This window comes from Perognathus longimembris, chromosome 10, assembly GCF_023159225.1.
Source record: "Perognathus longimembris pacificus isolate PPM17 chromosome 10, ASM2315922v1, whole genome shotgun sequence".
Classification (NCBI taxonomy): Eukaryota; Metazoa; Chordata; class Mammalia; order Rodentia; family Heteromyidae; genus Perognathus; species Perognathus longimembris.
The window spans coordinates 70176626-70204153 of record NC_063170.1 but is presented as its reverse complement, the minus strand read 5'-3'; the positions used below and the strand labels follow the sequence as shown (position 1 = coordinate 70204153).

The 27528-nt window shown below is 60.1% G+C and overlaps 1 protein-coding gene across 1 annotated transcript; it reads left to right on the top strand.

Annotated features, from left to right (window-relative positions):
* Slc6a6 (solute carrier family 6 member 6) lies at positions 1-27116 on the top strand. Its single transcript, XM_048356326.1, is given in 14 exon segments — positions 1-240; positions 1660-1794; positions 2893-3127; positions 7790-7913; positions 7916-7921; positions 13356-13490; positions 14171-14274; positions 14392-14516; positions 17767-17879; positions 20886-21023; positions 22138-22240; positions 22742-22842; positions 24465-24635; positions 26506-27116. Coding segments are annotated over 14 exon segments (1860 nt in total). The 5' UTR covers positions 1-11; the 3' UTR covers positions 26647-27116.
* The last annotated feature ends 412 nt before the right edge of the window (positions 27117-27528 follow it).

Genomic DNA, 27528 nt, shown 5'->3' with positions numbered 1-27528 from the left:
AAAGCGAGGACATGGCCACCAAGGAGAAGCTGCAGTGTCTCAAAGACTTCCACAAGGACATCCTGAAGCCCTCTCCGGGGAAGAGCCCTGGCACGCGGCCCGAGGACGAGGCCGAGGGCAAGCCCCCCCAGAGGGAGAAGTGGGCCAGCAAGATCGACTTTGTGCTGTCCGTGGCTGGAGGCTTCGTGGGTTTGGGCAATGTCTGGCGTTTCCCGTATCTCTGCTACAAAAATGGTGGAGGTGAGTCTGGAGTGGGCTGCATCTGGAGCTGGGGATGACCCTGGAGTTGACAGAGCAGGGGAGCCTCTGTGTGCCCCGGTTTCACCTGCTTCACCTGCTTCTGGTTTTCCAGTCCAGAGAGCTTTGTTCCCATCATACGTAGTGCAGAGAGAGATCCAGCGGAACAAAGAGACAGTGAATGTCAGTTTTTGTTCCTGTGTGTGTGCGCCTCTGTGGGCCTGGGCATTCTGTGAGAGCTTTTGTGCTCAAGGCATGCGCTGTACCACTGGAGCCACAGCTCCACTTCCAGCGTCTTTTTGGTTAGAGAGAAGAGTCTCATAACTGGGCTCCTGTGGTTCATGCCTAGAATCCTAGTTACTCAGGAGGCTGAGATCTGAGGAAGTTTGAAGCCAGCCCCAGCAGGAAAGTCCTTGAGACTCTTTTCTCCAATAACTCCTCGGAAAAAGCTGGAAGTGGTGCTGTGGCTTCAGTGGTAGAGTGCTAGCCTTGAGCACAAAGAGGCTCAGGGACAGTGCCCAGGTGCTGAGTTCAAGTCCCAGAATGGGCAAAAAAAAAAAAAAAAGTGTCACATGTTTCCTTCCCAGGCTGCCTCTGAACTATGATCCTCAGATCTCAGCATCCTGAGTAGCTAGATTACAGGCGCGAGCCACCGGTGCCTGCTAGTGGAGATAATCTGTCAGATGTAAGGTCGCTGCCCGAAGGGTCTGCTGGGTTGGCTGGCTTGGGTTTGGGTGTTTTGGGTTTGGTATGCCTGCCTGCTGAAGGCTCTGGGTGAGGTGCGGGGTAAGTCGGGCATGGCCTTGCAGGACAGCAGAAGCCGGCGTGGCGTGCGTTCTGCTGTACTCTGCCTTAGGGCTGGTCTCTAAACCTTTCCTAGGTACCAGGTTCCTTGGGGGCTCTGAGTGTCCCGGACACTCCCAGAGCAGCGCCCGTCCACCAGACCCTCCACGCCTAGCGCTTCTAAGCGCCGTGGACCCGCTGAGGCCGCTAGTGGGCGTCCATGCTCTCCTTCCTCCCTGGTGTTCACCCACTTGCCTTGTCACCAGGGTCCCTCCTGCACCTCCCCGCTGTCGGCCTCGGTGTTGGAGCCCCGTCCCCTGGGCTGAGCTGTCCCTATTCAGGAGGAGACCATGGAGTAGGCAGGCGGGCAGGCAGGTGGGCAGGCGGAGGCCCAGCTTAAACTAAGGTTAGGTATCTGTGAAGACCTGATAGATTTCAAGATGTGGGCAGAGGCGGGCACACTGGAGGGAGGATGCCAGGCGGGCAGAGCCTAGGGAATTGTCCTCAGCCAGCACCGCGTGTTCACCTGTGGACCCTTGCGTCCCTGCTCCCTGGGCCCAGTGTCTGGGGGGCTTGGAAGGCAGTCGGCCGCCTCCCCGCGGCACCCCGGGCTCACCGTGCCCCTTTGCTCACCCGCAGGTGCGTTTCTCATACCGTATTTCATCTTCCTGTTCGGGAGTGGCCTGCCCGTGTTCTTCCTGGAGGTCATCATAGGCCAGTACACCTCGGAAGGGGGCATCACCTGCTGGGAGAAGATCTGCCCCCTGTTCTCCGGTGAGTGTGGGGCCGGATCACCAGGCGGGGTGCATCTCCTCTACTCCGGCACCAGCTGCCACGGCTGCTCCCCGTATCTGGCCATCAGTCGCAGCGCAGGGAGGCCGCCCTGGGAGTAGAGGAGGAGACACGGCCACTCAGCACGGCCAGTGCCGTCCGGCACCATGCCGCGTGTCAAGACCTAGACCAGCAGGCTCTGTCTGGGTTCAAGACCCATTTCTTCCACTTCAGAGTTTGGGGACTTTCCTCATCTCTGAAATAAAAATACTGTGCCGACCTTCCCAGAATGAGTCCCATCCAACAGTCATGAGGGCGCCCCAAGCCCCAAATGAGCAGCAGCTTTGTCAGTCCGGTGCTGAGTACTTAGTGAGCACTGAGAATGTTAGAACGTCAAGCATGCTAGTCTCTACATGTAGTCATTTATGTAAATATCTGTCTATACATTAACCCTTTCCTGCACCAAAACATTAAAAAAAATGAGACCATTCATCATTTTCCATTCATCTCCCCAACTTTCCAACTAACCATCATACATACATACTTACAACAAAATGACTGTGCTTGGTGGATTTGCCATGCCTCCATCCACCCACCCACTCACCCACCTACCCACCCATTTACCCATTTGTCCATCCGCCCACTCACCAAATCCATCTGTGCATCCATCCATCTAGTGATCCACCCACTTGTCTACCTATCCATCAACCCATCCATTCATCTACATATTCTATCCATCCATCCCTTTGTCTACCTACCCATTCACCCATCCATCCATCCAGTTACCCAGTGTCCATCCATTTACCCATCCATCCATCCACCTAGCCACTTAGCCACCCAGCACCTGTCCCGCCAGCCACTCAACGATCTAGCCCTTGTTCATCCAGCTGCACGTTCACTGCTCTCTCCCTGCCATCCAGCCCTTCCGTTTCCCTTTCTCACACATCCACCTATCCAGGCACTCGCTCGACCTACCAATACTGCTGGTCACTGTGGAGGGGCTTCTTCTGAGCAAAGGCCCGGCATCCCAGCGCCTTCCAGCTGAGTCTGTGGTGACGGTGGCCGTAGGGCCCTTGCTCATCTTGCTTGTCCCACCTGCAGGCATTGGCTATGCGTCCATCGTCATCGTGTCCCTCCTGAACGTGTACTACATTGTCATCCTGGCCTGGGCCACCTACTACCTATTCCAGTCCTTCCAAAAGGAGCTGCCCTGGGCCCACTGCAACCACAGCTGGAACACCCCTCAGTGCATGGAGGACACGCTGCGCAAGAACAAGAGCCTCTGGGTCACCCTCAGCACCACCAACTTCACCTCCCCTGTCATCGAGTTCTGGGAGTAAGGCCACCTCGCCGAGGGGCAAGGGATGGGGCGTGGGCAGGCAGCAGGGACGGCCCCCTCCCCTTCTTCAGGGGGGTGGGGGTGCGGGTGCAGGCGTTGGGGAGGAGGGCTACTTGTCTAGAGACACACCCATGCCTTTGGGGTTCTGGCAGGCCTGGAATTGAAACCCAGTTCTGACATTTACTGGCTGCCTGAATTTAGGAGCGCTGCCCCCTCCCCCTTGATGAGCCTCAGTTTCTTTAACTGCCAAATGAGAGGCACGTACCCCCCAAGATCTCATGTGACCCCCTAAGACTGGGGAGCATGATTGAAAATGATAATTTTCTTCATATATATTTTTTTTCTGAAATATATAAAGAAAACCTGTGTTTTCTAATATATACCATAGAAAGGGGTATATAAATATGTATAGAGGGAAAGAGAAATATTGAAAACTGTGTATATAAAAATACATACACATTTACTCATATACTCAAATGGAAAGGTGAGTCCATAGAGCAAAAATAGGCATTAGTTAGCTTTTGGTGTGTAACAACCATCCCCAAACCCGGCATGTGTTTAGCTAATGGCTGCTTGTGGACAGCCAGCATGGGCCGTCCGGGCTCGGGTGAGCTAGGCTCTTTGTTGGACTCCTGCTTGTATCTCCCTGCAGCTGTCAGTCCTAAGGGCAGCTCTTCTGGGAGTTGGCCGGGCCTGGCCTGGGGGGTGTCTCAGGAGGCCAGGGACAACTGGTCCGTCACCCAGCGGGCCTGCGCTTGTCACAGGAGTGACAGATGGGCAGGCCCTGGGGGTGAGCTGTTTTAAATCTCTTCTCACGTCATTTGTGCTGATGCGCCGTGGGCCAAAGGGAGCCCCGGGACAACCCCAGATTCGGGAGGTGAGGAGGTCGTCCCCGCCCCAGGGACGTGACACAGCGTGGGACTGAGACTCACCTCAGAAAGGCGGGCACGAGGCTCGAGGTTGGCAAGCCATCGTACGGGGCTAGGGACACGTCGCGCAGTGCGTGGACGGATGGGAAGTGCGTGTCGCGCGCAGGACACTAGCAGTGGGTGCCGCCCCTCACCCCCGAGATGCCGGCGTTGCCTTGCCTGAGCTGTGGGCCGGCACGGAGGCCTGCGGTCCGGGACCACCGGGCACCTCTCCGGGGCTTGCAGCTCTGCTGTTTTCCAGGTGCCCACTCACCTGATAAGCTGGCCCAGGGACAGGCCGGAGAGGGGGCTGCCTGCTCCCCAGCCCCTGCTATGCTCTGGGGTCGAGCTGGAAACCCCCCAGGAAGGCTGGCGGTCCCCACTTGTGTGGGGTGCCGCCACTCGGTGTGTGTCACTCACGAGTCTTCGCATGCTCAGGGGCGGGTCCCTGGCCTGGCCGTCTTTGTGTGTGCATATAGTTTCCTCTTCCAACCGAAGGGGACATTAAAGGCGCAGTCGGCTCCTCCACGGCTCCCCACCCATTAGATAAAGAATGTGGGTGCTGCATTCTTCTTGCTTGAATGGAAGCCAAGGCCATGGACCTGGCCTTTCTCTGCTGTTCTTGGATACCTCAGCCCAGTACCTCAACCCACCCCAACCAGGCCGCTTGCAGCCCGCCCACCACGGGAGGTGTGCACCCGGCCTTGTTGCCGCCTCTGAGAAGGGGCTGCTCCTTCTAGCTTGGGCAGGCTGGGTCCCTTCCCCGGGCCTCGGTGACCTCCACAGAGCTCCACAGAGCTGGGTGATCCCCTGTATGGGCAGCCCGAAGACCTACCTGCCCCACCCAGGCAGGGTACAGTATACATCATCATGTCTCCATCCTGGGTACACCTCGCTCCCCATACCTGGGGTCTTTAATCCTGACCCTGTCAACTGTCCACAGACTCTCTGTGGTGAAGGAACACCCCCCGTGGGGTGCCTGGCTCCTGTCGCCCCAGGTCCCACGGGTCTTAGGGAAGAACGCAGTGTCTGTCCTCACCCACACCCTTTTCTCCCTGGGGAATTCAGCACCCTTGCCTTCCCAAACCTGTCCTGAGCACCAGGCTCCCTTTACTGGTCAGGAAGGCATGAGAGGTGGCAGTCACCTTTGGAGATTGAATGGTTCTGTCCTGACACCCAGGCCTCTGTATGGCCAGAAGGGTCCATGCTGTCTGGACAGCTGTAGGCCTGATCGTCCCTCTGCCCCCAGGCCTCTTCTCCGTCTGCACACCCTGTTGCCCTGCCAGGGTCTAGGAGAGCATTGTGTCAGCGTGCCCGTGCTCCATGCCTCTGTCTAGACTCCTAGGGAAGGTTGGTGAGGTTCATGAGCAGGAGCCCCAAAGGCAGACTTAGGTGGAAGGCCCGCGGCTGCCCTGTGTGTGATGAGCTGGGGGCTGAGCCAAGGAACGGCCAGGCAGGGGCAACGTCCAGCCTCAGCCTGCGGGAGGGTCCGTGCAGTTAGGATCAGAGTTCCGGCTCTTACTGGCTCCGTGTCTGCCGCCCGCGGCAACAGGTCATTACCCCTTCTTTGCCTTCATGTCTCCCTCTGCAAATGGCCGGCCACCCCAGCTGGGCAGCGAAGGAGAGAGGCAGCACGAACAGCTCTGGTAGAGGGTCTTCTCTTGACCTGTACCCCCCCCCCGCCCCCTCCACGTCCACCGCGTCTGCAGCACTACATTTCCATTCTCAGCCAGAGCCTCTCACACTCACAACAAGAAGCCGCCGTGGCCCCAGAGCGAGCGCCGCGTCGCAGGCTGGCTTCGTGGAGCGAGGGAAGTGACCTCGGTGGGAAGCAGAGCCAGCCCGTCCCACCGCGGGTCCTGGAGGTCTGAGGTCACCTTTGTCCCCAGGCCCTGGAGGACAGGCGGGGCCAGGTCTGGCTGGCTGCCCTTGATCATGCTGGAGCCCGGGCCTTCCTCCCCAGCTCCTCCCGAGTCCCCCCGGGAGCTCGGCACGTATCATTAGACTCTATTAGAATCAAAGACGTGAGTCACAGTTGCAAACAAGCAGGGCTCAGCCAATCTCCCCGAGCAGCTGTCGGGAGGTGGCCGCGCGGGGCAGGGCCGCGGGCCCATGCTCAGGCGGAAGGCCCTTTTATAATTGTTGCCTCCGCCAGTCTCCAGGGGAGAGCCGAGGCCAATAAATGGCTGGCCCGCAGTCAAAAGGAAACGATTTGGCCCACTCGAGGACGTATTTACATCTCTGAGTGCCGGCTGGACGGCAGCAGGGCGGCCGACTCCGAGCAGACGGCCAGCCCATTCTTTTTTGGATCCCGCCCTGGACTGAGTCCTTTCTTTTCTTGGGGAAGAATGTCACTTACCTCGGGGTCCCCTCCCCGTCCTGGGCGAGGGCTGAGGCCTCGCCCAGGACAGGGAAGCCTGGGCTGGCCGAACGCCCAGGGCAGCATCAGGCCCACACAGAGGGGACCCAGGTTTAATTCCTGCTCTAGACAGCAGACATCATAGAAGACTGATAGAAATGCCATGATAAGAGACGGGCAGCGCTAGAGCCTCCCCACCCAGCTCAGCTCCGGGCTTGGATGGATAGGTAGGAAGGGCCTTGTAGGCAAGCAGGTGCCAGCTTCTGTTTTCTGGCAGTGGTATGATGGGCACACGCAGTCGTGGGGGTGGGGGGGGGTGGGCAGCGCCAGGAAGAGGAGACCAAAGGCTTATGGATCAGGGGTGTTCGGGATCAGAGCCTCACCCCAATCGGCTGCTTCATCTGTCCCACTGGTGGATGAGCGCTTCTCTGCGTCAGGGGTCTGTTCTGTATCCTGAGAAGGCCACAGTGAGCCGTGGGGGCTTGGCCAGGAGTCGTGGGTTTTTTCAGGGTCCTCATGTTGAGGCTTCCAAGTACACCCAGGGTGGAAGCCATTGCCCACCTTTTAAATTAATTAATTAATTTTTTTTTGCCAGTCCTGGGGTTTGAACTCAGGGCCTGATCAGGGCCTGAACTCAGGACACAACACTGGCACTCCATCTACCACTTGAGCCGCAGCACCACTTGTGACTTTTTCTGAGTGGTTTGTTGGAGATGATCGCCTCACGGACTTACCTTCCCAGGCTGGCTTTGAACCGAGATCCTCAGATCTCAGCTTCTAAGTAGCTGGGATTACAGGCATGAGCTCCAGGCACCTGGCTAGCCATTGTCCCCTTTTATAGAAGAGACATAGGGCCTCCTGCTTGGGAGTGTGGCTTTCTGAGGGGGAGCAGTGACTCGAACCTGGGGAGAGGACTGCGGCTCCAGGCCGGCCCAAGCAGACATGCTAGGCTTTTTGAGAAAGTCTCGCTGTAGCCCAGACTGCCCTCAAGCCCACCGTCCTCCTGTCTCAGCTTCTCTAGCGTTGGCCTGAGAGCCATGCGCCACCAAGTCTAACAGTCAGGTTGGAGGGAATAAAAGGGATGGGACACATCATCCCGGAAGAGGGTGATTACCCCATTTCACAGATGGGGAAACTGAGGTTTGGGGACTTCATGACCTGCCCGGGGCCGGGCTGGGTGGAAGCTGAGTTCGCCTGACTTAGGGGAGGGGGTTTGCTTATGCCAGGACCGTGCCTATGGTGGGCCAGCCCTGGGCGTCTGGGGCCCATCCACAGCCCCTTCCATCTGCTTCTGCCTTCCCAACAACTCCGCCCCGAGACAAACAAGGACGCGGGGCCTGTGCAGATGCTCTGAGCCTGGCCCCCCTCACCTCTTACTCTGTTTCCTTGAAGGCGCAACGTGCTGAGCTTGTCCCCCGGCATCGACCACCCTGGCTCTCTGAAGTGGGACCTCGCTCTTTGCCTTCTCTTAGTCTGGCTGATCTGTTTCTTCTGCATCTGGAAGGGCGTCAGGTCCACAGGAAGGTAAGCTGGACACCTGCCCCCTGCCTCAGGGCCAGATACACACAGCACAGACTGCCCCTCTCTCGTGGGCCTCCGGCCCCCACGGCCTTGGCTGAGGGAGGTGCTGAGGGGTGGGAGGAAAGCTGGGAGGTCAGTCGAGCCCAGTGGCAGAGCTGCCCTCTCGAGGTGGTCCTTCATGTCCACTTCATGGGCATTAGTGCCCAGCTGGCAGAATCCCAGACTGAGCGGCCAGGCCCCTCCCGTGAGCTTGTCCCCCGCTGTAGACACCGATGTGTGCGATAAAGGAACACTGGCATTGTGGCTACCTTAGCTGAGCCACTCTGCTCTTCACTATGAGGTGTTTGAGGCCAACCATCAGCAACACCTGGGGCCTAGGGCACCGCGGCTGCCCTACACCTCCCGTGCCAGGCTAGGCTGCGCCCCATCCCCAGCTAAACCAGTTGCGTTTGGCCATCTGGAAAGCACTGGACGGCGTAGATGGGGCTGAGTCCGGTTGAGTTATAACTAAGTCTCAGGGTAACTTCCGTACTGATGTTCCAGCACGCATCTACTAATGGAGTCATTCGCAGCCAACAGAACGTTCGCTGGTAGCTGGAGTACTGGCTGTAGCTCCAGTGTGTGCTGCTCACCGATGGCTGGCAGTGAGTGGCCAGCTGACCACGGACACGCCAGTGTGCGACGAGGGTCGTAGATCTGGGCGAAGTGTGTGTTGGCAATAGTGGTGCTGTGTGTTAGCAATTAGACCCCAAGGTCCCTGCCTGTTGTGGTTGGCGGGGAGCCGGGGAGCTCTTGTCATCCGAGGGGAGCTGGCCTCAGGCCCTGGGTCATTCACACCCAGGGGATGGGCCATAGAGGTTAGGGGTCACCATACAGACTTGGCTGCCATTTCTTTTTTTTTTTTTTGGCCAGTCCTGGGCCTTGGACTCAGGGCCTGAGCACTGTCCCTGGCTTCCTTTTGCTCAAGGCTAGCACTCTGCCGCTTGAGCCACAGCGCCACTTCTTGGCCGTTTTCTGTATATGTGGTGCTGGGGAATCGAACCCAGGGCTTCATGTATACGAGGCAAACACTCTTGCCACTAGGCCATATCCCCAGTCCCTTGGCTGCCATTTCTATCTTTGTAGCAGTCCCCTAAGATTAAAGACACCCCAGCGTGAAAGCCTCTCTTTAGGTGGCACTGGAGGGCACCGGCGTGCTGAATACAGCACAGTCTGGAGGAAGGCCCTTGGCGGAGACGTTTACTTGAACTTAGGGCTGAGGCTGTGCCCTGGACGATGGCACAGTTGTGGATCTGGAAAAGGTTCCAGAAACCCATCCCCTGCTGTTCAGGATGCAGGGCGCCAGGTAGAAGGGGGGTGTCCTGGTGGGCGACACTGTGTGCACCCCTCCCCACCGTACGTGTCAGTCAGTTTTCTGTTGCTGTGACAAATACTGGGGAAGAAATCAACTTGAGGAAAGGCTTATTCGGAGCGTGCTGTGGCATCTTTCAGCCAAGCTCCCTCGGACCCTGTGCTTTGGGGCCTGTGCTAGCGTGGCGGTACATCGCTCAGTCCGCGCTTTCACGGCCTGGTGCAGCTCGCCTCCGTCTCCGCAGGCAGAAGTCAGTCTCTCTGGAGTTTTCTATGTGGTGCTGGTGCCAAGCGGTGCCGGATACCTAGCCGGGTTCTGACTCGCCGGCGACTTTGGAGCCTCGTCGTCCGCCAGGCTTGTTGCTGGAATGGGGCTGGGGACGCACGTGGTGCAGGCGCTGACGGCGGGGCAGGAGTGCGGTGGGGACACTGCGGTGCCGTGGGCTGAGGGGAGCAGGGAATATTGGAGTAGGTTGAGGTAAGGAAGCCAGGTAGACATCACTGAGGAAGAGACTGTGACTCAGAGATGTGAAGGAAGCGAAGCAGAGCATTGCAGGTAGAGTGGGCGGCCAGGGCAAGGCCTTGAGCTGTGTCCAGCCTATGTCGGAGGGGAGAGGCTGATGCGTACCAGGCATTGGGAGCAACATTCGAGGTGCAGTGAGGCGGGCAGGGTAGCAGAGCCAAGGGCAAGCAGGAGTGTGTCAGGCAGTAGTTATGGCTAGAAGTGAAGGTGTGACTTGCCAATGGTTCCCCCCCCAGCCCCGCCCCATCCTTAGGTACACCCTCCTCTCTGGGGCAGGCGTGGTTCCCAGAACAATACAGGGCCCCGCCAGCCCAGAGAAGCCAAGACAAACAGCTCCCTGGACTTCCTCAAGCTCAGTGCGAGGAGGCCACCCAGCTTCCAGACTGCTTTTAGGCCTGGCCACAAGCCAAGTTCACGGCCATGGTGGGGGCTGGGCGGGGGGAGGGAGGACCTGCACCCTGGTTGCCGGCCTCTGTGTGATATGGTTCCAAGGGTCTGTGACTTGCCGTGTAGTTCCAGCTGCTGAGCAGCAGTGGTGGCGGTGTGGGCCGTGACCCTTCTACAGGGCGACACGGCGGCTGGTCACGTCTCCCCATGCCGTTCTTTCAGACGGGCAGTTGGGGACACTGAGGCCCGTGTCACCAAGCTTGTCAGTGGCCAAGCTGCAATTTGGACGTGGGCCGCCCCCCATCTCTCACCCAAGTGCCCCATTCTGCCACCTCCTAACCCTGCCCTGTGCCAGTCTGAGGGCAGGAATAAGGCAGGAGCCTGAGGTCACCGAGGATGAGCCTGGCAAGGGGACAGGAGGCCACAGACCTCTGTCCAGTGTTCAGAAATGAGGAGTTGGGGAGGGAGGCACAGGCAGAGCCAGGCCTGGTCCAGGGCTAGGCTTTTAAATTGCACAGGTCCTTGGTACTTCCCAGCCTCAGTTTCCCCCATGTAAAATGAACTAGTGGCTCCTGCCCATGCGTGGAGGGGTGACCTCTGTTGCTTGGCCCTTTGCCTCCCAAAGGGCACGGCGGTGGCTCCCTCGGGCCCGGCAGGCCCCCCTCTCCCACCTCGTGTCCCAGGGGTCTGGGGAAGGGGCTCCCCACGCGTCCAGAGCTCGGAGGAGCCACGGAGGTTCGCTGGCTAGAGTGGAAAAATACCACGTCCCACGGCAAGACCTGCTGGGCCACCACCAGGGCCCACTGGCGGCGGCGGCTGGCACCGGCGTCTCCCCCGGGGACCCTGGGGGTGGCATGGAAAAGTTGAGAGAATGGCTCTCAGGGGCTGGTCCTCAGGGCAGCCGGGGCTGCAAAACAAGAGCGAGCCTCTTTCCAAAGAGGGGCTGAGGTAGGGGGGACCCGGCCGGGCCCTGTGGGCTCCTGTCCAGAGCCAGCACACCCCCCCATAGGTGAGGGCCCCCTGAAAGCGACTGGCCTAGAACAAAGCCCACGGGGGCCACCTGCTAACTCCGGACTCCAGGCAGGTGGCGCCCATCTAGAAAGTGTAAGAATCCGGGTCTTGTCAATGAGTGACTGGGGCTTAGCTCGGTGTGGACACTTGTCAAAGAAGTGCAGTCCGCAAAACAAGGGTGTCACCCCGCCCCCCCCCCCCCCAGGCCCTGGCCAGAGCCCGGTGGCTTTGAAGTGGTGGCCTCTGGGGGCCCCCACCGGGCAGCTGTCTGCAGCCATTGTTCACCAGCTCGGGTGTGGTCTGCTCGGGGGGGGCCCCAGAGCCCAGAACCGGTCAGGGAAGGAAGGAGACAGGCACACCTTCTGTGGCCTCCCTCTCCGTGCCTTCTCCCTCCTGGTCTGTCTTCCTGTCCTGGGAATACTGTGAGGGCTCTAAGCCTCAGAGAATAGAAGGAAGAGCCACTTTCTGGGGAAACTGAGGCTAGAGGAAGAAAGAGCTCCCCTCCCCCCCCAGGGGTGGGTGGCAGGGACTGAAGGCCTCCCCGTCAGTCTGGAGAGTGGCACAGCGGTGGGGATTGTTGAGCATCCTGGGACATCCTAGAACCCCAGAGGGGACCTCAGTGCCCCTGCTGGCGCCTCACTCCCAGGGGCGGGGACGACCAGGGAGGAGCCGGGACTGCAGAAGGCCGGATGCCCGGATTGGGTTCAGATAGAAGGTCTTGGTCCAGCCCGGGGGCCCAGGGGTCTTCAAGAGAATTCATGAAGTGCCCATCATGGAAGCCTTTCCAGCACCGTTGAGTGGCAGACCAGGCAAGACAGGAGGAGATGCAGGCGCGCCCTTGGCCCGGCCCACCAGCGTGTCTGGTCTCCACCACACACTTGACCTTGGCCTGGCTGGGCCTTGAAGTTTGACTTGCCTCCCAGAGGCCAGTGGAGGCCAGGACCTCCCTGTACTGGCCAAAGGCCTTGGAGAGGCGCTGTTCTTTCCCTGAGTCTGTTTCCTGAGCAGCTACTCCGTGTCTGATGCAGTTTCCATCGCGTCTCGCTTTGCGACCTTCCTCAACAGGCCCCGTGACTCCCAGAAAGTGAAGGGAAAGAGAGCTGCTGGGACTTGAACTCTCACCTACCTGTTTTATTTGTTTGTTTTGAGACAGTTATAGTTAGGTAGCCTAGGCTGGTCTGACTTAATGTTCCTCCTGTCTCTGCTGAGCTTGCAGGCGTGGGACACCACGTGCAGCTGTCCTGTCCGTCGAGTCCTGTTGAGAGCTGTAGCGTTAGTTGACAGTACCGAGTGCTCTGGGCCATCACTGGGCTGAGCCTTTTGCAGGCGCACATGAGACTCTCTTCTGTGTTTTCTCTCTACCCATGACCACACCAGCTCCCCAGGGCAGGGATTTGTTTTTCTTTCTCCACCACTGTGTTCTGGGCTTAGATGATACCTAAGGCATAGTAAACACAGATCCTTGTAGGACTTTTTCCATTTAAAAAGTCCTTGTGGCCTGATTGCTGTGCCTCACGCCTGTAATCCTAGCTGCTCAAGAGGCTGAGATCCATCCAGGAGGAAAGTTTGAAGCCAGCCGAGGCAGGAAAGTCTGTGGGACTCTTAACCAACAAAAAGCCGGAGTGGAGGTGCGGCTCAAGGGGTAGAGTCCTAGCCTCCAGCAGAGCCCAGGCTCTGGAGTGAGTTGATTTCAAGCCCCAGGACCAGCACGTACACACACCAAAAAGGCCTTGTGTCGACCGACACCGGTGGCTCATGCCTGTCATCCTAGCTACACAGGAGTCTAAAAATCCCAGCATCACAGTTCAAAGCTACGCCAGGCAGGAAAGCCCATGAGACTCTTAGCTCCAATTAACCACCAGAAAACCAGAAGCGATGCCGTGGCTCAAAGTGGTAGAGCGCTGGCCTCAAATGAAAGAGTTCAGGGACAGTTCCTAAGCCCTGCGTCCCGAGTTCAAGCCCCACGACCAGGGGGGAAAAAGTCCTTGTGTCATACTCAGGTTATAGGAGAGGAACCAGACTCAGAAAGGTCAAGCAGTGTGTTGAAGGTCACACAGCCAGGGACCTGGCAAACTGAGCTCCAGCGCCCATGCTGCCTCCTGGGGGGGTCGGGGGGGATGCAGCCAGCGGTGCCGCAGGCCCGGCTGACCTCTGCGCTCTCTACAGGTTGTCTACTTCACAGCCACTTTCCCGTTCGCAATGCTTCTGGTGCTGCTGGTCCGAGGGCTGACGCTGCCCGGCGCGGGCGCAGGCATCAAGTTCTACCTGTATCCTGACATCACCCGCCTCGAGGACCCACAGGTACGGCGCATCCACGCGCTTCCCCCGCACCCGGCCTTTCCAGCTGTGTGTTCATGTGACTCCTGAGACAGCAGTCGCAGGCTGCCTCGGGCGCTGGGCCGAGCGCTCCCACGTCTGGACTTCTGTCCCCAGCATCCCTGCAGTGGCAGATCGGGCATCCAGGATGTCCGCCAGCTTCCTGGGCCCGTGGCCGCTGGGAGTTGGTGACCACGGCCCACACGGCCCACTCGCCCCCTGCTCCTCCTCCTGGGGGAAACCTGGGCCACTGAGAGGCCATCCCCAACCTTCCGGTTGCTTCCCCGCCGCCGGGGGCCAGCGTTTCTCTGGGTCTCCGGCGGTGCAGGGTGGGGCAGCCCCGTGGGCAGGCAGGGAGCCACCTTGCCTGCAGACCCCACAGGGAACAGGGCCGCGCCCCCCGATGTCGCCACGGCCGTGGCCACGCGGGGCGTGAGCCTGAGCCCCGAGAGCTGTGCACTCGGAGTGCCCTTCAGAGACGAGGAGGCCCGGTCATTGACTTAGCTGGTGTGGGAGGCGGGGAGCAGGCACTGCCTCCGCGTTTCGGGGTCCCCTGCCGCGCGGCGTCGCGTGAGTGTGGCACCAGGGCTGCCGCGGGCACTCGCGCCCCCGGAAGTCAGCCCCACCTAACGCACCCCTCTCTCCTGGCCCACCCCTCCCTCTAGGTGTGGATTGACGCTGGGACCCAGATATTCTTCTCCTACGCCATCTGCCTGGGCGCCATGACCTCGCTGGGGAGCTACAACAAGTACAAGTACAACTCATACAGGCAAGTGTCGCGCCGGCCGCGCGCGGACCAGAGCGCGATGATGTTAAAGAAGACGAGTAGGGAGCGTGGCTTCCTGCGTTGTGAATTAACTTGCTCCCTGACGTATGTGTAACTTAGGGACTGTATGCTGCTGGGATGCCTCAACAGTGGTACCAGTTTTGTGTCTGGCTTCGCAATTTTTTCCATCCTGGGCTTCATGGCACAAGAGCAAGGGGTGGACATTGCCGATGTGGCTGAGTCAGGTACGGTGGTGTTGGTGGCAGTGGTGGTGGGCACTGCCACCGAGTGTGTAAGCCAAGTGAGTACTGTAGGCATGAAGCCAGACCCCAGGGGGACGGGGGGCGAGCCTGGCTTCTACACAGACCCCCCCCACTCCTACCAAGGTGCTCCCCCCCAATACCAGAGTGCAGAAGCTATCCAGGTCTTCGTGACAACCCAGCCCGCACAGGTCGGCACAGGCAGGGACAGAGCTGCTCTAGGGCGGTCCCCTCCCTCCCTGGTCCCAGCTCCCGCCCAGGTCAGCCGCCTTCTCGGCTGTCCGTTCTGTTTTGTACTTGCGCCCTGAGCCCCCTCTAGGCAAACCTGCTTGTTCGTTCTGCCCATCTCTCCCGTCGGTCTCCACCTGGCCCTGCCGTAGGCTCGGAGCTGAATGGGGGCCGGCACCGGGAAGGGAGACCGAGGACAGGGAAGGCCACCCTCGGGGTCAGTGACAGAACTAACTTGGGTGTGGGACATGAGGATCCCATCACCTCTGGCCCGGGGCCCGTCCTGGGAGTGGATGCCTTAGGGTCACAGGCTCGCCTAGTTTTAAGAATCAAGGAACCTAGGACCCCGGAGTTCCAGCAGAGATGCTTCTGGGGTCCTGGGGGCCGGGTTCCAGGACTTGGCCTTGATTGCTTGACGTCTTGGTCCTGCCGTGTCCAAACAGCAGTGGTTTGGGTTATGGACCCTCCCCTCCCCCAGCCCCTCCCTCCCGAGGCCTCGGAGGGTGGCCGGCAGCTGCCAGGAAGGGGTTGTGGTTTCACCCTGACTCCCCACCCTCACCCCACCTCAGAGAGGCCACCAGCGGCGGGGGAGGGCGCTGGGCCCAGGCCTCGCCAGCGGACGGGCAGGGTGTAATCCGGGGACCTCCACAGACCTGGGGCGGGTGCCCTCTCCTGGGCCCCGATGTTTTCCGCCTTCTCGGCGTTTGAACCCCAAGCTCCCGTCCCAGCGCCCCAGTGTCGGAGGGCCAGACTGCGTCGTGTGTCTCAGAAGAGCTCAGCCGTCTGAGAGCAGGAGCCTTTCCTGGCAGGGGTGCTCCACGAGGACCCTACCCTCTTCCACCTCTCCATCCCGCCCTGTGCACCCCCAAACACCTCAGGCCTGCCAGGGTGTGAATTTTCCAACCATCTTGACAAGCCCACGGCGCGGCTGTCTACACCTCTCCCTTTCCCCTGCTTCCAAATTGGATTTTCAGATCTTTTTTTTGGGGGGGGGTCCTCCTTGGAGCCCCCAAAGCCACCCCATAGACGGGAGACATGGGGCATGCCCGCAGCCATCGGTGGGCTCACGGAGTGGGCTAGGGGTGGGGACGGGCGCGGCCCAGCGCGCCTCCCCTCCACTCATGCCGGGCGTTTGGGATGTTTTGTTGCCGTTGTTTTTTCGGCCGAGGGCCTGCAGGCCAGTTCCTTGACTGCAGTGGACTTGGCCGTGGAGAGGAACGTGATCCTTTCTCTGTGGACATCTAGGTATTTTTGTATCCGTGTAGGTGGTCAGCCTCAGTTGTTTCCTTCTTCCTGCCCACTTCCAAGAGGTGGTCGTTCGTTCCCCACGGTGACGGCTGAACAGCCCGCGCATCGAGGGGGTTGCTTTCCCGCATGGGCTTTGAACGAGCACCCTATTCACCGGGAGTGCGTTAGAGCGAGGTGATTGCGGAGTCCGGCGCGCGCGCGCGCGCGCACCTGCGGGCCAGGCGCCGGCCGGGCGTCGTACACATGCGGATCCCAGCGCCTGGGTGTTCTCCCTGGGCTTCCCTCCACCCGAGCTCGGCCCCCGTCCGGAGTCGGGAGGGAAGCGCGGGGCCGAGGCCCGCGGCTCGCCGGGACCTCCCCGGTCCTCCTCCGTGGCCGGCCGGTCAGGGCCAGGGCGGCCGGCTGAGGGGCACGCCCCGTGGCTTTTGACTCTGGCTTCGATTTCAGGGAGAGGTTGTAGATTCCTGTGCAGGAAGCATGCCCCCCCCCGCCCTCCCCTTCACACCCGTCTCCCTCCCACGCAGCCTCGCTCCGTCGCCGCCAGTACCACGGTTTCGCTGGGCTTTCGGGCCGAGTGGGCTCTTCCCCCCCGTGGGGATTGCCGATGCCAACTTCTTGTAAAATTGGTTGGTTTTTGTGGGTTTTTCATCCTGAAACCACTCGCTTGGCTCCTGACGTTTGCTCCGGCACATTGTCTCCTTTTTTGCTTCTTACTCGCTTAAGGGGAGGGCGGTTTTGTTCTCAGGGGTTGGGTTTTCAGCCCAGGCCCTGAGCCTTGCCTTCCGGGGCAGAGCCCAGGGCGTGTCCCCCCCCCCCCCCCACGGTCCCCTGCCGTCACTGGGGGACAGGCCTCAACCTTGCTCTGCATCCCAGCGGCTCGGTAAGAGGATCCTGGAGCTGGCAGCCCCCCACCCCAAGCCTACCTTGGGGTCCAGCCCGAACGCCCTCTCACCCCTGCTGTGGGCTTCGGTGTGTCTCGGAGAACCGGAGTGTGAGAAGGCTCCTGGGGTCACCAGCCCTCTCCCCGTTCCGCTGGGAAACAGGGCCCACGCGGGCCTCAGCGGGGAGATGCAAAGAGGAGCCGGTAGATGAGGACTTGTCTGTGGCTCCCGGCTCCCCGGCTTGGTGCTGTGCCTGCACCCCCTCCTTCTGTGTTGGCCTGGGCAAGCCTCCCCTTGCCCCTGCCCACCTCTGGCCTTGTGTCTGTGGAGGGCAGAGGTGAAGGCCAGAGGCCACCATGACTCTACCCTTAAAGACCCTTTTGCCCTCCTGGGCGTGGCTCCCAGCTTTTTTTTTTTTCCTTTCTACTCATACGGTGTTTTGACCATCAATTCAAAATAGAAACGAAACTTTTATTTTTCGTCAAGTGGTCAGATGATGAGCACGTTTCCTTGGCTTCCTTCCAGCCTGTGTGGACAGGACGGCTTTGCGTGGGGAGGGGCTGGGTCATCGTTATCCCGAGTCCCTAGTAACCTGAGCCACAGGCCCAGTTCCCGCGTCCTGCCCCAACCCAGCAGCCCGCATCTATGGGTTCGTGTTGGCGAGGAGGCCACCTGTACCGGGTAGGAGAACAGGAACTCACACGGGGCCCCTCCTGAGCCCCGGGGCCCCACCTGGCCCCACCCCGAAGTGAGGCGAGACAGGCCTGGTCTCTTTGCCAGGCAGACACCCGTGTGGTTACGTGAGGCCCGGGGCCGCGAGGGGCCTGGTGGCTGATGCCTTTCTCTCTGTGCCCCTCCCCATTTTCTCTCCCGTTTAGGTCCTGGTTTGGCCTTCATTGCCTACCCCAAAGCTGTGACAATGATGCCGCTCCCCACATTTTGGTCCATTCTTTTCTTTATTATGCTTCTCTTGCTTGGACTGGATAGCCAGGTGAGTGCCCTCTCTCTCGCCCCGAGGGCTGCAGCCCCCGTGGACGCCCAGGCTGGGTCACGGGGAGCGGGAAGTGGTGGGAAAGTCCTAGAGAGTCAGGCAGGGGAGCAGGCGTCCAGAGAGAGGAGGTGGTCAGCTCACCAGGGTCAAGAACCGAGCAGGGAGGGAGGACTTGGCATAAGGGAGGCCCGTGTCAGCGGAGAAAACAGAATGAAAACATCCCGGAGATGGAAAACAAATCCTCGTGCGGTGGCGGATGGACCGGAGCCGCGTAAACAAGAGCGGGGTCCTCATTAATCATTCCGGTTCACGAGCTTGGCCTGTGGAGAGGCCCCATGCACGGGGCTTTTAGAACTCCTTCCAGAGCTCTAAGTAAAAGAAGAAAACAGAAACACATTAATAAGTAGCCAGGGATCACATCCCCACTGCCCCTCATAGGCTGCTTAGGCATGGCACCTACTTCCAAGTAAGCCAGCCGAGGTGGTTAGTCACTAGGATTTTGCCCTACAGGGCAGGGTGGGGGAGGGGGAAGGGACACACACACACACAGTGGGAGGACACAAGGGAGCCAATACTGGCCTCGGAGAGGAAGCCACTGCCCTTACTCCGCAGTCAGCGGACACCTTGAGGCTGGGCGCTTAGTGACCTGCCAGTGCCCCTCAGCCGGAGCCCCCTTGCTGGCCTCTGGGGATGGCATGGGGAGGAGCTTGCTGACATCACAGCTCACGCGTAGTTGAGTGCTTGGGGACCTGGCCCCAAGAGGGGACCGGAGCACTAAGTACCACGCTAGGTGCCGGCCTGGCTCAGAACTCATGCCAGCTTTCACGTGCACACGTGTGGCACCATGCATAGAACGCAAATGTCCCTCTCCCCATCTGCAAGTGTGCAGCCACGTGCCATCTTCCCCCATGGCACCTTGCCCCTGGCCCGCCCCCCACCGTGTTCTTTATCGCGAGCACCTGCTGTAGCCACGGCTCCATACCGTACCTCGGCTTAGACTAAGGGCTTGGCCGGGGCTATGCGGCTAGTTAGTTTGGGGCTTGATCCCGAGCTTTTGCTCTGTCTGCCAGCTTTGATTTTTGAGTTCCCAGAAGTCGAGGGGCGGCGGGGCGTGCTGGGCATGGTGAGCCTCAGGCAGGACCTTGTGTGACAGCAGAGGCAGGGTCCCCCAGGCTTCTTGTGGTGGTGGGGAGTGGCTCGCCCAGGCCTAGGGGCCGCCACACTGCTGGTTCCTGGTGGGCCAGGGTGGGGAGACACCCAGGAGGGGATAGATTCCTGCTGATAGAAAGCCAAGGGGCCCCCAAACTAGCAGCACCAGGAGGCGGGAGCTGGCCTCAGTGCCTCAGCTCTGCCCTCAAATGTGAGTTGCCCATTCTCAGCTGTCAGGTAGCTCTCAAAGTGTCAGGTCTCTCTCAACATCCTGGGCAGACCCTGCCGCTTGGCAGAGGAGAAACCCGAGGCCCATCACTGGTGAGCCAGGCAGGTTGGGAGAGGCTGCAGGGGGAAACTTGGAAATGAGGGGGTTGGGGCCGGTCTTGGTCCTGCTTGCTAGCAGCACCTCGGCTCTTTCTTTTCTGCGTCTCAAAGAAAGGAGGAACCATGTGACTCTTGAAGCCGCACAAAGCAAGGCCGGTTTGCTGACGGTGCTGCGACTCAGGTTCAGGCTCAGCCAGCTAGACAGCTGTAGGGGGTGGGAAAGTGCTCCCCTCCCCCTTCTTGTGGGCCCTTTCCCCTGATTTGGGCAGCCTGAAGGAGAATTTCTCTCCGCATGTCCCTTTCCTTGATCCTCCCTGCTGCCCGAGCTGTGGGTACTTGGAAATGCCCCTCCTCCTGCCTGTTCTGGGATGAAGCAACCGAGTCACAAAGGCTCCTAGCCTCTCAGTGTGTAGAGGAGCCGGATCAGCCTTGGGGCGTGGGGGGGTGGAAAGGGCAGTTTGGACTAGCCACTCCAGATTTAAGTGCTGCCATGGGCTCTTTTTTTTTTTTTTTTTTGGCCAGTCCTGGGTCTTGAACTGGGCACTGTCCCTGGGCTACTTTTGCTCAAGGCTAGCACTCTACCACTTGAGCCACAGCGCCACTCCGGCTTTTCCTGTGTATGTGGTGCTGAGGAATCGAACCCAGGGCTTCATGCACGCTAGGCAAGCACTCTGCCGCTAAGCCGCCTTCCCAGCCCATGCTCTTAAGCCCCGAGGCTGCCCTCAAAGAACTTGCCATAGACTGACTCGCACCCCCGCTCAAGTGCAGGTCAGGGGGCGGTGGCGGAGGGGCGGTGGCGGAGAGGAGATGGCAGAGCCCCTGGCAGGAGGAGCGCGAGTCTGGAAGGCGTCGCTTGGGCATTGGTCGGGTCAGAGATGGTACAGGTCCAGAGGATGGTACTTGAGGCTGCCGTCTGTTTAAAGCAGCCGGGTGGCGCTCCGTGGGGCACGAGGCCACGTTCTGCAAGATCACTTAGGCACAGGAAGCCCCGAGCACATCACCCGCGGAGGAACTCTTCAGATCTCCTTTCGTGTGGGGTGGATTCCTAGGCTCACAGGACGCCACATGCAGAGGACACGCCTCTCGTGGGCTCGTGGGAGAAAGGCTTTCGTAATAAACCGCCACGGGGGTCTGAGCTGAACTTCTCCGTGCCACGGACAAGAACACGGAGGCCCGGGTCACCCTGAGAGGCCTCCGCGTCCATCCCACGTCTACGCAGCCGTAGGCGCGCAGCCCCCCATGGTGTCGGGGGTCCAGAGAGCACGGCCCACCCTCGACACACCGTCCCCGAGGGCGCCGGGGCAGAGGGTCGGCACGGACCTCCGGGAGAAGCGGTCGCTCCTTAGTCTAGCGTGAGAGAAGGGAGGGCATCCTGGCTGCAGAAGCAGCCTGAGCAAGATGCCCGGCTTGGGCGCCTTACTTGCTGTGCAGACCCGCGCGGCCTGACCCCGCGGTGGGCCCGACTGCGGGGAATGGCAGGCGCGCGCCCTCCCCTCCCCTGCACTGACTGTCTCCCCCTTCCCTCCTCAGTTTGTTGAGGTCGAAGGACAGATCACGTCCTTGGTTGATCTTTACCCGTCCTTCCTAAGGAAGGGTTATCGTCGGGAAATCTTCATCGCCATCGTGTGTAGCATCAGCTACCTGCTGGGGCTGACGATGGTGACGGAGGTAAGCGCTGTCCTCTGGGCAGGCCAGGGCTTCTTTTTGAGATAGGCCCGTGCCTGGGCTGCAATCGACCTACTTTAGGGTCCCCAGCATAGCCGGGGTGATAGGTGTGGGGCCACTTTCGTTCAGCTTGTTGGGTTCATGAGCTTTTTCTCTTCCTGAGGTGGCCTCCAACCTCAGTCCTCCCAACCTCCGCCTCCCCGGCGGCTCGGATTACGGGCTTGAGCCACCAGCTCCTGGCTCCCCTCCCGTTCAGTGCTGAGATGGAGCCCGGGGCCAGGCGCATGCTCCGCGAGGGCCCTGCCACTCTGCGGGTGTCTGTCAGGAGGATGGATTGAAGGCGGGGAGAGGAAAGGCCAGGGCAGAGGGGGCGGGCACGGGCCAGCAGGAGACGGGCATGTAAGAGAAGATGGACACCCAGCGCCCCCCGGGGCGCCCTCCACACCCCTCTCGCCGCCTCTCACTTCTGAGGGGGCACAGGGGGAACAGTTGCCCCAAATCCAGCTCAAGTCTTCCCCAGTTTCCCTTCCTGGAAGTTTTTCTGGAGGTGCTCATAGGAACGTGGCCCATGGTGTCCGCCCGGGCCACGCACTAAGCTGGGGGCCACTCTCCCCCGCCCCCCTCCCCCCCATAGACAACCCGATGCTCAGATGGGCCCACTGTTTTGCTAAAAACGTGTTGTTTGCCTTCCGTGTTCCCTTCCCACATTTTCATTAAGTTGGCCAAACCTAAAGTTGAGCCGTTTTTACTCATTCTTTTGTTTTGGCAGTACTACAGGGGCAGAACTCAGGGCCTCATATTGCTAGGCTGGCATGCTACCATCTGAGCCATGCCTCCGGTCCAGCTTTTCGATGCTTAATTGCAGATGGAGTCTTACTGACTTTTCTGCCCGGGTTGGCTTTGAGTGGTGATCTTCCAGGCATCGGCCTCCTGAATAGCTAGGATCACAGGCATGAGTCAAGCCGAGCGTTTGAACAATATATATGGATGTGTGCACAGGCAGGCTGTCCCCCGGCTTTTTCTTTGGTGTTTTCTAGTTTATTTGCCAGACTTTTGTATGTGAAGATGAGTTGGAGATCAAGTAATAACCCAGCCTTCTCTGTTGTCTCCCGCACAGGGTGGCATGTATGTGTTTCAACTCTTTGACTACTATGCAGCTAGCGGTGTATGCCTTTTGTGGGTTGCATTCTTTGAATGTTTTGTTATTGCCTGGATATATGGTGAGTACAGACTCGTGCGGATCCCTTCTCAGACCTCTCCCTTGGGCTTCTCTCCACTGAAGGGTGAGGACGAGAGGATGTGACAGGCGGTCCTCACCCTCCCGGACGCTGCTCGCCAGGAGAGCGCTTTCCCGGGCGAGCCGTGCCTTGTAGTCCCATCACAGACGGGCCCCATGCTGGGGCTGCCAGCTGTGAACAGATGTTTTGCATGAGGGACTGTGTGTGATCACCTGGCATCCAAACACGACCCCTGGCGACCTCCTAAGGCTCAGGTTTGCCGCCTGGGGACCTGGGCACTGTCCAATGCTGACAAAAAAAAAACAAAAGCAGCCAAGATGCCAGCTATATTTGTGTTCCGTATCATTTTGGATAAGCCACGCCTGGCGTGGAGACACAGAGTCCTGATGACCTCAGAGGCCACGCCCCAGCCCCCATGCCCCAATCCCAGGGCCGCGCTGGCCTTGGACCCAAATCACCCATGCCTACTGCTATGTCTTGCAGGCGGTGACAGCTTCTATGACGGGATTGAGGACATGATCGGCTATCGGCCTGGGCCCTGGATGAAGTACAGCTGGGCTGTCATCACTCCGGTCCTGTGTGTGGTAAGTTCCACGAGGCGCTGGCTCAACACGTTTACCAGCCAACCTATCTCCCATTCCGCAAGGTATGGGCCGGTGGTGGAATGTTTGGCATCTCAGTGTTGAGAACCCCGCGGATCCATGACCGAGAGCTTAGCCTTTCCACGTGCTGAGGGGGTTGGGCCACAGGTCAAGTTGAGGCTGTGGCACGTTGAGCAGAGAAGTTCTGCACGTCGGTGTATCCGTGGACGTAGAGGTGGGGGCATAGACAAGCATAAGTCCAGCAGACTATTCTGAGCTTTTCCTTCCCCTGCCCGCCATCTTAGGCTTGACCTTGGTATGCCCTTCAGCCCATGGTGACGTTCTCCTCCAACCACTGCCGAGTGGCAGTTCCTCTGTAGCAAAAGCTGCTGCCCTGTCCAAGTTCGAGACCAGCCCAGACCCTAGGTGCCTGTGGGAAACCTGGGGTACACCCCATTGGCGCGCCATGGGAAGCACAGGTGGCAGAGATACCCCTAGCATTTAGGAGCTAGCACGGGGGATAAATGGGCCCCCTCCCCGATGACCTCTGCTCCCGGGCCAGGCCAAATTGCTGCTAACTTATGGTGCTTCTCTGGGCCTCAGTTTCCCTACCTCTAAAGCAAGGCCTTGAGGGGGCACCAGACAACCTTAGCCTCTTGCGGTTGCTGTCTAACATGATCCTGGGCGCCCGTCAAAGCCACGTGCCCCTCGCCCCTGCGATGGGAGACACCAGCAGCCACCAGCAGTGGGCACACTTGTCCCCAGCAGACACTCACTTCTCTGGGCCTTATCTTTAGTTGTGTGTTTGCGCCCCCCGCCCCTTACCACTCTGACCTGTCACCACCTCTCTCCCGGTCTGAGGGTCAGGGCCCCATAGGCAGAAACCACCAGAAAGGGCGGCCCTCCCCACCATGTTCTGCCCTGCAGAATTGGTCACAGGATGGAGTTGGCTTGTTTCTACCCTGTGGCCCAGTCCTAGATGGCCCGTGGCCACCCAGAGGCGCCCCATTCAGGAACGGGGCGCCCGCCAGCCTCTTCACCTCCCAGGCTGAGGTGCACAGTATCGGGGCTCAGGGCCAGCCCCACCTCGCTTGGAATCCCGAGGCCAGATCCGAACCTGGAGTCTAGAGCATGGAGAGGGTGACTGGCAGGGGGAGGCGTGGAGCAAGGCCTTCCTAGCATTACTGTGTGCCTGCCTGCCGTGTGTACTTCCTGTGTGCTCCTGGCCCTGCTCTCTAGCAGTCTGGATGGGGCCTGGGCAAGTAAGGCAGGAGCATTGGAGAGAGTGGAGTGAGTTGAGGGAGAAGAGGGCTGGGCAGAGGGAACAGCCTGTGCTAAGGCTCTGGGACAAGTGGTCAGGGAGCTGGGAGGAGTCCAGGATGGCCAGATGGCCCACCTGGGGGCGGGGGACAGAGTTGGGGGAAGGGCAGGCACCTAGGCTGACGTGGGCAGCCGGAGGGTGCGGCCTGCCTGCATCAGAGGGCACCACGCAGCCATGAGGTTCTTGAGACCCCTCAGGCAGCAGAGCAGGGTGCGAGGCAGCCGCGAGGAGAGCCGGCCAGCCCGGCGGGGGCAGACGCCTGTGGCCCCGACCCCCTCTGACCACCCCCTCTGCTTCTTCACAGGGGTGTTTTGTCTTCTCTCTCGCCAAGTATGTACCCCTGACCTACAACAAAGTCTACGTGTACCCGACCTGGGCCATTGGGCTGGGCTGGGGCCTGGCCCTGGCCTCCATGGTGTGCATCCCCCTGGTCATCCTCATCCGCATCTGCCGGACCGAGGGGCCGTTCCTCGTGGTGAGCAGGGGGGGGCGGGGCGGGAGGGGGGCCGTGCCTCGTGGTGAGCAGCAGGTCCTGGGTGGCCTTGGGCAAGGTGGTTGCTCTCTCTGGGTCCTGCATTGAGATGGATCCCGGCCGGAGTGCAGTGCATTGTGGGAAGCTGGGAGCCGGGAGAGCTCGGGTGGGGGGAGTGGGCTGCGAGCGAGCCGAGGTGCCTTGGGCGCAAGGGTGGACCGCCCGCCAGGCTGGGGAGGGCCCGGGGCTCTGGGGAAGAGCCAGCGGAGGGGAAGCCCAGCCCCGCGGGTTCCGGAGCTGGGCCTGTGCCCCGCCCGCTCCCTCCAGCCTCCACGCAAGCTCCGCACGGCACGGCGCTGGAGACCCCGGGCCGGCCGCGCCAGGGCTCTTTCCAAGAACTCCTTTTCTCAGGATCTCTTTGAACCTTTGGGTCTGGGCTGATTCCAAGTCTGCACTGTTTTGTTCTGGGTCCTTTTCATTGTTATTCTCTTCAAAAAATCTGGAGCCAGGATGTCCTGGGGCCCTGGCTCCCCCTCGGCTGGCTTGTGTTTCCTCTGGGCAAGGAGTGGCCCACAGGGGCTGTTGATGGGGGGAAGGCGCGGAGCGGAGTTGGGGTGGAGAGGGGACAGGCCCCCAGGGTATCCTATCCCTATTGTAGGTTTAGCAAGGATAAAGCAGTGGACAGGGCTCGGGCAAAAATGCTGGTCACTGGGCCCTGAGCCAAACCAGGCCACCCAGAGGGCTAGCTGCCTAGGGTGGGGCTGGGGCGGGTGGGTCTCTAGAGGTCCGTGCTCATTGGCCTGTGTGGACAGGGTGGGGACACCTAGCGGTCACTGACTGGTGCCCCTTCAAAGGCTGTTTTTTATTTCTCTATTTGGCCCTGGGGCCCGAACTCTGGGCCTGGGCGCTGTGCCTGAGCTCTTCAGCTCAAGTCTGGCGCTCGCCCACTTGAGCCACAGCGCCACTTCTGGTTTTCTGGTGGTTCAGTGGAGATAAGCGTCTCACAGACTTGCCTGCCCGTGCCGGCTTTGAACTGTGATCCTCAGATTGCAGCCTCCTGAGTAGCTAGGATGACAGGCGTGAGCCGCCCACAGCCGGTCCACCTGCGCTCAGTTTCGCTCCAGCCAGCTGGCCTGGGGCGGGCGGCATGAGTGTGGAGGGGGCGGGTGAGGAGGGTTTTTAAGAGGAAATGGATGGGGGCACTTTAAGTGGAGTTTTAGAGCTTGTATCTATCAGCGTTTTGCTTTCTGCAGCACCACACGTGTGCCGCATTGAGCCTCCTCCCCCCGGCTTTTTTTGGGGGGTAGGCTCTTGAGGTCTGAGCAGACGCCTGGCAAGACCTGGGCTTAGAGACGAGCCCTGAGCCCCGCGCCGGCTCTGTCACGGCTTTCCCGCGGCTCCTTCATTCTAGGATGCGGTGCCGCACTGGGAGGCCCGAACTCCCCCGCCCGGCATGGCCAGGGCCCCCGCGCCCAGAGCCGCAGGGGCGTCTGCCGCGCCCGGGGGGACCTGTCTGCGAGGAGGCAGCTGGCGGGCTCGGGAGGCCGAGGGCGCCGCCTTTCTGCTTGGGGCTGTGGGGACGCACGGCCGTCGGCCACCCTGGAGGCGCCGGGCCACCCACGGGACGGGCACCGGGCACCCGCGGGGAGGCCGGTGTGGCCTTGCACGTGGACTTGGCTAGGGCAGCCGTCCTTCCAGCTCAAGCGCCAGCGAATCCTTAGCGGCTCCATGGCCCCACTCCTTAACTTCCCAGAGAGACCAAGAGCGGGGGGCCGGGGGGCGGGGGGGACTAGCCACGGCCCGTCCAGCAGAAAGGGGAGCGGGGGAGTCCGCCAGCCAGCTCACGGCCCCTTCCCCCCGCTTGCTTCCGCAGAGAGTCAAGTACCTGCTGACCCCCAGGGAGCCCAACCGCTGGGCCGTGGAGCGGGAGGGCGCCATGCCCTTCAACACCAGCTCCGCCATGAACGGCACCCTGGTGAAACCAACGCACATCATCGTGGAGACCATGATGTGAGCTCGCGCCAGGGCCGGCCGCTTTCCTGCTGTTTACTAACATTAGATTCTCATAGGACCAGGTTTACAGAGCTTTACATTTGCACTAGGATTTTTTTTTTTAATTGTCACAGAAAATGTTCATGTTAAGCGTGTGTGTGTGCGCGCGTGTGAGTGTGTGTTTATTCTGTGTGTGTGTGTGTGTGTGTCTTTGTGTCTTGATTTGGGGATTTTTGTATAAAAATTCAACCCGTGGGCAGACGTCCTGGGACAGGCCAGGCTTTCATTCTGAATTAGATGGGAACTTGGTAAATTTTTCCTTTGTAATTTTTGTAACATGTAACTATACAGACACTTAAGAGACTGTCATACACTATTACCACTTGAATTGATTTTCTTGCCAGCAATACATCTCAATTTCAAAAGCAATCCTTCGGTGCTTATGTAGCTGGCAGAAAGTTCTGCCCCCTTCCCTCCCCCCTCCCCCCGAAAGCAAAACAAAACAACAGATCCACACTGGGTACAGATTTTCCTGGGATGGCAGATATGTCTTGAACGTGTAGCCCCTCTGGTGCCTGGTTTGGGCGGGAAAGGACCCCGCCAGCTGCAGAGGCCCTGGGGCGGTGGGGAGAAAGATGCCAAAATAACGGGCTAACTCTCAGACTAAAGCAGCTGACCGCGGTCGCAAGGTAAGGCCGCCAGCAGCAACACTGGGGAGAGCCATCAGCGTAGATCTGGGCAGGAGCAGCGGGAGGGAGAGAGGGTGAAGCCCCCGAGAGGCGGGCCAGGGGCAGGCGTGTCTGCCGCAATGCTGTCGGCGTGTGGGTCTGTGACACTTAGATCTGGGTGTCCCCCGGGCCGCCTGGATCTGTCGAGCGGTGCAGGGGAGGCGAGTAGACCGAAT